Source organism: Oryzias melastigma, linkage group LG6 (assembly GCF_002922805.2).
Source record: "Oryzias melastigma strain HK-1 linkage group LG6, ASM292280v2, whole genome shotgun sequence".
Classification (NCBI taxonomy): domain Eukaryota; kingdom Metazoa; phylum Chordata; class Actinopteri; order Beloniformes; family Adrianichthyidae; genus Oryzias; species Oryzias melastigma.
In genome coordinates, this window is record NC_050517.1 from 4,809,711 (window position 1) to 4,820,089 (window position 10,379).

Genomic DNA, 10,379 nt, shown 5'->3' on the forward strand with positions numbered 1-10,379 from the left:
TTCTATTTTTGAAAAAAAATCAAGGATTTTGATATGTGATGAGGATCACTTCATTAGCCCTGGGTTATTTACGGTGGTTTGGTGTGCGTTTATTTTTCATCACTACTGACATTTCACCACCTACTACAACAGTGAGATGATTTGATGTGGTACAGGGTGTCTTTTATTTTGAAAGAAAGTCACATAGACCTCTAAAGAATTAGAAACTATTTCATATTTAAAAAAAGGATATTATCTTGAAAAAACAAATTTATTTGTATTTAACATAATAGTCACGATACCATAAATACAAACCAATGTCTTCTTTTTCTAAAAGGTGAAATAAGACTGTGGCTCCTACTGGGATATCAGTAAGAAATCCCCTAGAATGGCTCTTTAACTGTTGAAGGTTGTAGACTCCTGTTCTAGAATCTACATAAGCAAACTTTTTGGAAGGGAAAAAAGTATATAAAAAGACACAAAAATTAGATTAGGTGATGTTAAAATAATTTATAAAAACCAAATAAACCAGCTTCAGATAATGTCTTGCTAGCTTTCAGTGTGATTTTTCTCAGACATGATATTCTTGTTTTTTAGCAAACAGTATGTGGCTTCGACCTGCTGAGAGCCAATGGCCATTCCTTTGTCTGCGACGTGAACGGTTTCAGCTTTGTCAAAAGCTCCATGAAATACTACGATGACTGTGCCAAGATCCTCGGGTAGGTGAAGGCATGCTCTGCAGTTTTTCAGATGTGCAAACTTATGTGGAGGCAAACCAGAAGTTAACTACGTTGTAATACATGTATCAAAGTCAAAAGGAAAATACTGAAAGTTATTTAAGGTTCAAGATGATTTTTTTTCTGGAAAAAATATTTCTGCCTTTTTGTCATTCGTAATTATGTTTAAAGTTAAAAGTTTAAAATTTTAAAAGCTTTTTGGACTATTTTGGCATTTACTAAGATTTTTTTAGCCTTTTTTGGAGTTAAGCTAATATTTAGGCCACGTACTGGGTGTTTTGGCTGGTTTAGGTTTTTTTAAGTTTTTAGGCGGTTGCGCACTAGCATTGTTACAGGTAATGCTATATACCTAGTTCATAATTATGTTAAAAAGTGACAGTTTTAAAGTTTAAAAAATGTACTTTCAGAGTGTTCAATAAATGTTGCTGCGATGTGTTTTGTGTTTGAGATTTTGGCCCCTTGTACGATGGAGTGTGATACTCCTGTTCTATTAGAATAACATTAGGCAATACATTTGTAGCAATCCAAAACAGAAAAAAACTGCATTGCAGGAGAAACAGTTATTGTATCTCCTTCAGAACAGCTTCTGTTGTCAGTCATCTTCTCTCCTACCAGGTGAAGCAATCAAAGATGAGTGACTTGCAACACCCCCCCCCTCCCTCCCTCCGCCCCGCTGTGCTCAACTTAGTCCCACAGAAACTTGGTGTAAATTTGATTATATCACTAGAGCTGTTAGCCAGGTTAACATTTTCTGTATGTCAACAAAAGCCTGAAGTGTAACACTAAACACAAATTCAAAGAGGCCAAATCATGCTTTAAGGATATTTGATCTAAGTAATATAGATTTTTTGACAAAGATTAGGCAGGAGAGATATTGTCACACAGAAAAAAAAGAATTTTGACCTTCAGAAATGCCAGGATCTCCTCTGACAACACATTCTCAGTCCCACCTCGTCACATATTGATGTTTGGTTAACCCTTTAACACCGGAGCTCCAGTGTTTATGTTCTTTGATTGACTGTAACTTTTCTACTGTTAATACAATCAGTCCAGCAGATTTTGAAGGATGTGGAATCTCGTGTTAAGGGTTGAAATTATGTTAAAAATTTGTGTTTATGCGTCACCAGCAACCCCTCAGGTGTTAAGGATCCTTCTATGCTTGACGTTTTGGGTGTCCCTAACTCGACGTTTTTTGACGTGCTGGCTGTTCCCGTTAAATCACAGGTCCCAACCCGAACTGGTACCCCTAACCCAGTACCAGTTCGTGTCCGAAACCGCGTCCAGGCCCGGTTCACGTCTGTTGCTGTCTAATACCTGGTCAGTTCAGGTACCGCATCCAGTGCCGGGTTAGGCTACTGGTACCGTAGGGAGACTGGACCTCAGGACGCGGCTGGTTTTCGAATCACAGCGTGGAGATTTTGTTTGGCTTTTATTATCCTATTCAGTAGAAATGGTCCTGAGGACTAGTCTGCGTGGGGTACCATGTCCCGAGGGTTGTGAACCCTTGATCTTATGAACGGCCGGCACGTCAAAAAATTACAAAGTAGGGACACCCAAAACATCAAAGAAGGGTCCTTAAAGGCCCTCTATGACAATTTTTAAAATCTTCCCAGTAGTGTTTTAATTATGATTATGAAGTTTTTAACCAAAATCCCACAAGTTAAATGTCTTAAAAAGTAATTTTTCATGTTGGTCTGAAGCCTCAGTTTCCAAAATCTCCTCTGAGGGGGCGTGGCTTTTGGTGCTCCGCCCCTGATTCCCCCCTCCCTCTGATTATGATAGCTCTGTGTCTCACTATCATAAATCTTCACCTCTGCTACATAAAAACATCCATCAATCTGGGTAATGTCCAGCCGTATGGTTCTGATCCAGATGTCAGCTGGACGAGGAAGTGAAGATCTTCATGGACAGAACTTCCTCCAAAATCCTGATTCTTTCTCCTTCCAGTTCACCAAAGACTCTTTTAGCTAATTCTCCAATGTTTATTGACTGTGATCAATACATTCAATCATTGGTTTCTCAGAGTTCTTGATAAAATAATCAAAGCTAACATCAAAATGCTCTTTCATTGATTTACAATCCTTTCCAACTGCGGTCAAATGAGCCGCCGTTCACATTTCCGTGGTCACATCAAGAAGCTCCGTGGAGTCTGGTGGAGATTTTCCAGCGTTCTCAGTCCTGCTACCGTAAGTATTGGATGAAACTCACACCAAAAATCCAGTGATGCTGATTTGACCACAGAAATGTGAACGGCGGCTCATTTGACTGCAGTCAATGTGAAGATACCATCTTCTCTTCTCCAGAACCTGAACTAGACACTAGGAACAGATGAGGGTTTAGTGCATGTGCAGCAGAGCTGTTGATGGAAAGAAGATCATTCATTCAGACAGAGTCTGTCCAAGACACTTTGATTGATTTAAAAGGAGAAATACTCGGAAATTAAAAAACAAAATGATTTCTTATTACATCTGTTCTATTTCGCCATAAAAAGGACACACAGACATGTTAAAAACTCTAAAAACAGGATTTTCATCAGAGGGGTTCCTTGACCAAACGTCAGTATGTGACCGGTTGGGAGTGAAAATCTGTTGCCTCTAAATGAAATCAACAGGCACAAAGTAAAAGGTTTGTCACTTGTTTTAGGTGTTTATTTTGTTAACAGGAATGTTGCATTTTTTTGTTTGGCATTACCAACAGAAACATGATAATGCGAGAGTTGGCTCCAAAGTACAGCATCCCCTGGTCCATCCCCATAGAGGATGAAGACATTCCCATCGTCCCCACAACCTCTGGAACCATGTAAGCACCCACATCAATAGTCTTCACAAATGATTCTGAGAACTTTTAAGACAATTTCATGGAAAATGGTTCTTTAGTTGAAGAATGTTTTGGTAAAAAATAAAATATATATAAATTTAACTTTTGCTTACTCAAACACTCATTCGCTGTATTACATGGTAATTTTAGGAGCCGTCTCAGAAACTGAAGCGTTTAACTGTGATTTATTCAGGATGGAGCTCCGTTGTGTTATCGCCATCATTCGCCATGGAGACCGAACGCCAAAGCAGAAGATGAAAATGGAGGTCCGACACCATCTGTGAGTATCTGTGATTCTAACTGAAGATTTTTGGAGCTCATGGGGTTCAGCAGACAGTTTATGGATTCAGTTGTTTGGTCAGGTGTTAGCAGAGCCATTGAATCCTTGACTTAACTCTACGATACTATTGATTGTCAAAACGATGATCTGTAAATGGCTTTAGCTCTTACGGGCTCATGATGTGCTTGCTGTCAACTGAACATTTGAGTCAAAGGTTGTCAAATAAAACTGTGAGGCAGAACGCTGTGCTGCTTGCAAAGATAACAGAGGGTTTGGAGAGACAAGCTAAGATGAGTTATGTCGCACACTGAGTGAAATTTGTTATTGAAAGCTGTTTAGAAACCAAACAGATTTGATTTTGACCTAAAAAAAATCGCATGTTGTTTCTCCCGAGCAGGTTTTTTGAATTGTTCGATAAATATGGAGGATACAAAACAGGAAAGCTGAAGTTAAAAAAGCCAAAACAGCTGCAGGTAAGTGATAAGAAAACTATTTTATTATTTACTAAATCAAATAAGCGTTCTTTTTGCGAAGTTAAAGAAGTATTTGTCTGTCACCAATTCTGTAAAATCTAATACTTTTAAAAACTGAGTAAATTATGTGAATTACTTCAACTCTGAAAGATAAAATGAAAAAAAAAATCCAGTAAATGATATTGTACAATTTTTAAAGAATGTTTTTGTCCAGTGGTGCAGAACTTTAGTATTAACCTCATTACTTCTTCTTTAAGATGTTCTGCTATTCTCGTCTGGTTACTAATTTTAATGTTACTTGGCAATCTGTGTAAAATACACCAGTCCACACCCTTAAACAGACTGCAACCTCTCCACCATGACCAAAGAGCTGTCAAAGGACACCAAGATCAAGATTGTAGACCTGAATAAGACTGAGTCAATCCACAATTAGCAAGCAGCTTGGAATTATTGAAAAATGGAAGAAGCACAAAATTACTGATGATCTCTCTCCACGTGGAGCTCCATGCAGGGTCTCACCTGTTGGGGTACAAATGATCCTGAGAACGGTGAGGAAACAGCCCCGAGTTGCAAGAGGGAACTGGTCAATGACTTGACGAGACCTGGAATCACATTATCATAGTAACCAAGGGAACACCTTACAGCAGGGGCGTCAAACTCAATCGCACAAGGGGCCAAAATCTGAAACAACCCTTAGGTCGCGGGCCGAACAGGATAAACATCTATTGAACACACTAAAACTAATTTTTTTTAACTTTAAAATAGTACATTTTTAACATAATTATGAAGTAGATATATAGCTGTACCTATAGTAAGTAACTATACCTGTGATAATGCTAGTGTGAATGCTGTAAGATGAATCTGGCCACTCAAGATGCTAGTGCTGATAGATGAAAATGTTGAAGCTGATAGCCAGCTAGAATATTAGCTAAATGTCAAATTAGCCTAAAAAATGAAAAAAAAAAAAAAAAACCCAAAACTTATGTTACCCAAAACAGCTAGCATGTAGCTGAAAAAAATAGCTAAACTTGAGAATATCTTAAAAAACTGAAAAAGTCCAAATAAGCCAAAACAGCTAGCGTGTAAATGTTAGCCTGCCTCCAAAACAGCCTTAAAAACTGAGAAAAGCCTAAATTAGCCAAAAAGCTAGCATATAGCTAAAAAAAATTGTTAAACTTCAAAATAGCCTAAAAAACTGAACAAAAGTGTTAAAAATCTTAGTAAATAGTCCAAAAAGCTATCATAATGCCAAATTTGTAAAACTTAAAAACCGTAACTTTTTAACATAATTATGAATAATAAAAAGGCAGGAATATTATTCAAGAATGAATCAACTTAAACCTTAAATAACTTTCAATATTTTACTGTACGTAGAAATATATTTTGTCAAAATTGTACAAGTTAGAAATAACTGCAAGATAACATCGGGTCATTAATAACAATAAAATAAAAGGATCTGGAGGGCCGGATAGAATTACCCGGAGGGCCGGATCTGGGCCTAAAGTTTGACATGTGCAATAGAGCACCAGTGGAGGAAGTTGAAAGTCTGTGTTGTTCAGCAACATCCCCCAAAACATCACAGCTCTTGAGAAGATCTGCATGGAGGAATGGACCAAAATAGCAGCTACAGTGCAATCTTGGTGAAGACCTACAGGAAATGTTTGACCTTTGTCATTGACACCAGGGTCACATTACAAGGTATTGAGATGAACTTTTCCTTTTTGACCAAATTCTTATTTTCTGCATCATTATAAGAATACAGTTCCTGGATTGTTTTAAGTGGAACAACTTGCAGAATTACTGACTGACAAATACTTTCTTCTGCACTGTCTTTGTTTTCCTCAAACAGTATCAAAGCTTTCTGTATTCCTGAAAAGCTCATGAAAGTCTTAAACAAATAAAGCTGCCTTGTCTCGCAGATGTGGGGGCAGTGTTTGTTTTTGAAAGAGACTTAGAAAATTAGGTTTCCAGTTGAGGGTGAAGTCCACTGTGTTTCCAGGAAGTGCTCGATATTGCCCGCCAGCTGCTGGTTGAACTGGGCCAGCACAACGACTGTGAGATTGAAGAAAAGAAATCCAAACTGGAACAACTTAAGACTGTCTTGGAAATGTAAGTAGCAGCTGACACAAAGCAAGGACTCCCACCAAACCACACATCATCTATCTTTCTATCTATCTATCTGTCCTCACCCTTTTGTTTCCTGTCTGTATCAATAATTCTCAGATTCTGCAGGGTCTCATCTTTCAAATCTAAATCTCTTATACTCATTGCCAGACACACATTCACCATGAAATCGTTCCCTTTCTCTTGTCCTGACTGTAACTCTCTTTTTTTTCCTCTCCCTCTATCCTCCTTTCTCCTGCCCATCCATTCGCTCCTTCTTTCTTCAAAAGGGAGTCCAGCTTGAATGACACTCAGTACGCACCTCTCCCTTCTCTGTAAACACTGAGGTTTCCCTCCTCCTAAACATAAACTCTGTGTACAAAGTATTGGGAAAATTAAGAATGAATTAGTCAGTATTAGCATGTTATATTATCAGTTAGAGATGGAAGTGGGATACAAACAGCCTAATTACGTCTCTTTTGGTGCAACCCAAGACATTTCCTGAAATATTTTAAAGGTATTCCTAATGTTTTGTACACTTTACCACCATGTTCCCAAAGTCTTTTATTTTTTTCCATTAACATTTGAACATACACAGTCAAACGATGCTTTCACTGTGTCTCTGTGTGTAAATCCGTGTGTTTTGCTTTAGTGTGCATGCCGTCCTCACTACACATGCGCTGGACTTTGATCTCCTAATGTCTTCCGTCATCCTGCCTCTTGTGTGCTTTATTATCCACGTGGGGATGTTTCTGCAGCTGTCCTTCGTATAAACTCAACGCTGCAAAAAAATGTCGTGGAAGACATGGATGATCGAGTCCTCAGTGCATGGCTCAGATGCAGTGGAGTACATGTTAGTAAAACCAACAGGATGAAGTGAATGAGTGAGGAGGAGAGGAGCAAAAAGTGAAGAGGACTGTAGGTCCAGAAGTGTTTTGTTTATCTACTGAGGAGGGATACATTTACTTCAGTGCAGTTCGTTGCTCTTTCGCTGATTTGAAACATTTAAAGTGACACTCGAAGTTCAGAACAGCCTGTCCCTCCGTTTGACATACCTTCATTCTCTAGTGGTACTGAGAATATCAAATGATGGTCTCACGTCGTATTGGTTTGTCCAGACAGATCTGTTTGTAGCTGCCAGCGACTGTATATGAGAACTGGACGTAGTGACTCCTCCCCCAAGAGTTCCAAATAGGAAGTACCTGCTGGCTCCTAGAAGCCAAAATCCGAAAGACTTCTATTGAGGAATACTCAGTCATTACATTCATCAGAATGACCATTCTTGCTCTGTTACCTTTTTAAAAAATGTTTTTTTGCTAATACATCTTTTTTTTTAAATTATTTTTTCTGTAGTGCGACCTGTTTAAGTTATGAACTGACCAATTAGATGCCTCAATAAAAGTATGAGGACCGGTTTTCAAGTGGTAGTGGGTGTGGCTTAACAGCGAGCTCATTCCTGATTGGTGAGGGTGGTTGCCATAGAAATGTCTACGTAGACCCACTAGGACTCGTTAATCTTTACAGAAATCGTCTGGACCTCAACAACATGGTTGACATCCGTTTTGTGAAAAAATAGTGACTGAATCGACTTCAATTCAATAGAACCGGAAGTCACTTTGTCCAGTTCTCATTTACTGTCAGTGGTAACTGCTGAGTAAATAATCTCCAATAATATTTATTTTTTTATTTTTCCAGTTTTTTTTTACTTTACCTTTTTCTTAATATGTGTATAATGACTTTCAAAATAGGAGACTACACTTACAGATATTGTCCACTAATAATATCAGAAGCTCATTTAAACTAAAAAAAAAAATAAAATATCAAAAAAGGCTGCCAATAACGTAAGGATTTTAATCTCATCATAATATTAACTAGATAAAGTTGCATTACCTGCAATAATGCTCGTGTGAATGCTTTTTGCTGAAAACAGTTGCTGAAAATGCTGAAGCTTTTTGTTGAAATTTACTGACGCAATTTACTTTAACTGCTGAAGGGATTTACTGAAAATGCAAAATCTATTTGCAAAATGTTAAAGACTAGAAATTTGATTAAAGAACTATGAAAGACTGCTGAAGTTTACCTACATTTCTGAATAATTGCTTAAAAATCACTATTGAATACCAATTTTTAGAAAACATTTACCAGTAGTGTGTTGCTTAAATATGAGCTAAACTCCAAATTAGCCCAAAAATCCCCAGTAGACGCCAAATTTGCCAAAAAACCTAGCTCTTGCTTAAATACTCGCAAAACTCAAAAACTGCCTAAAATTCCTCAGTAAACTAAATGAGTCAAAAATGTTAGCCTGCTGCTAAAATAGAAGCTAAAGTCTAAATTAGCCTATAAAAACCTCAGAAGATAAGAAATTAGCCAAGAACGTTAGCATGTTGCTAAAATATTATTTAAACTCTATTTTTTTTTAATTACTAATGGATGAAAACATAACCCATGAATATATATTTAAAGGCTTGTTGCTGATCTACTTAAAATGTTGAAGTTTGAAGACGTTCTCATTAATTTCCTGTGGAACCTATTTTGCTCATTAATTCAAAAACTATAAAGTTTATGAATACCAAGAATACAAGCAGTAATGTCCTGAACAAGCTGAATGTTTTGATACAAAGGTTGTTGAAATCAGTGAAAGTGTGATTGAGTTTTTAACATACACAGAAAGGAGCAGGAGAATCACTATAGTGTGAATGCTGACTAAGCAATCACACAGTTATATAAAAAAAAAGTCAAAATACATTTTCTTGTTTTTTTGACTGAAAAACTCCAGCAGAGGTGTATGGCTGTTATCTTAGTTTAATGAGCTCCACTGGAAATGTCTAATTATACTCAACTTGAATAAGAGAACACAGACAGAAACACTAACCATGGCAGATTGTTTCCAGGTAAGTTTCTGATCAATTACATCCACTACACGTTAAATATTATGTAACTGAATAAAAACAAAGAAAAAAACCCTGAAGCTGGGATGTAAAGCTGCAACTTCAGTGACTGGATGTTTACTGAACACATCTCTGGGAATTACCAGGCCCTTTGAATATCTATACCTAAAGCAAAAACTGTAAATCCCCCCATATTGTTTTTACTTTTGTTATTTGTTCATGTTCAGGGTCACATGGCTTTCAAATCATTGGTCAACAGGACTAGCCAAATTCTAGAAGGATCCCATGGGGAAGGGCAGATGGAAGCATTCACTTCATCTTTTTCTTTGCTCACTCGAGAGCAGTTACACACCAAAGCCACGTCACACGTTCCACTGCAGCGACTCAGGTTCACATGTTTAACTCCACACTACCGAATGAGTAGCTGAATTAATAATGTTGCTACGATGTGTGCTTCATAGGTGTGCTGCTTAAACATTTTTTCCTCATTTGAGCTTTTACTGATCTAATTTAAACTAGGGTAGATGCGTTTAGTGTTGAAGATTGAAGTAACCTTCTAGAAGATGTGGTGAATTTAGTTGCCTCGGTTGGCTGATTAAAGCAGTGTTTGCTTGATGTGTGTGTGTGTTCATCTCCCTCCCCAGGTATGGTCATTTCTCGGGTATCAATAGGAAAGTCCAGCTGACCTACATTCGGAAAGGCAAACCTAAAACCTCCAGTGAAGAAGAAGGTACAAATGAACATGCACGTTCCCAAGGCAGCTTCTGTTTGAAGATATTCTGTAAATGTCTTGTGTCAAAATAAAGTTTTCTATATTTATGATGTTCAGAGATGTTTTACCATTTTTAGAAACAAATGACACCTTTTGTGGAGGAACAAATTCCTGCAACAGACTTCCTGTAACAAGTCTCTGAAGATAAAATGCTTCATCTTTGTCTTATAGAATTTATTCTAACAAATTATCAAAAATTAAAGGCTAATGACACGTATTAAATCATAAGATTCAGCACTTATTTAGTTTGATTGCAGTATGCAATCAAACTATTGTTCTTCTCTTTTCTTATTTTTCTTCTTCTTTTTATTCTTCCGTACGTTTTTCGGC

General features: G+C 37.4%; 1 protein-coding gene across 12 annotated transcripts in view; it reads left to right on the forward strand.

Moving 5' to 3' along the window:
- ppip5k1b (diphosphoinositol pentakisphosphate kinase 1b) overlaps positions 1-10,379 on the forward strand; it is a 66,428-nt gene that overhangs the window by 22,071 nt on the left and 33,978 nt on the right. For all 12 annotated transcript variants that reach the window (XR_004947991.1, XM_024281073.2, XM_036212187.1 and 9 more), the window contains exons 9-14: positions 577-698; positions 3,414-3,515; positions 3,727-3,813; positions 4,211-4,286; positions 6,286-6,395; positions 9,922-10,007. Coding sequence is in view for 11 of the 12 variants with exons in the window: in XM_024281073.2 (XP_024136841.1) it covers positions 577-698; positions 3,414-3,515; positions 3,727-3,813; positions 4,211-4,286; positions 6,286-6,395; positions 9,922-10,007 (583 nt within the window). In the remaining variant the exon portion in view is untranslated. The remainder of the gene's footprint in view (positions 1-576; positions 699-3,413; positions 3,516-3,726; positions 3,814-4,210; positions 4,287-6,285; positions 6,396-9,921; positions 10,008-10,379) is intronic.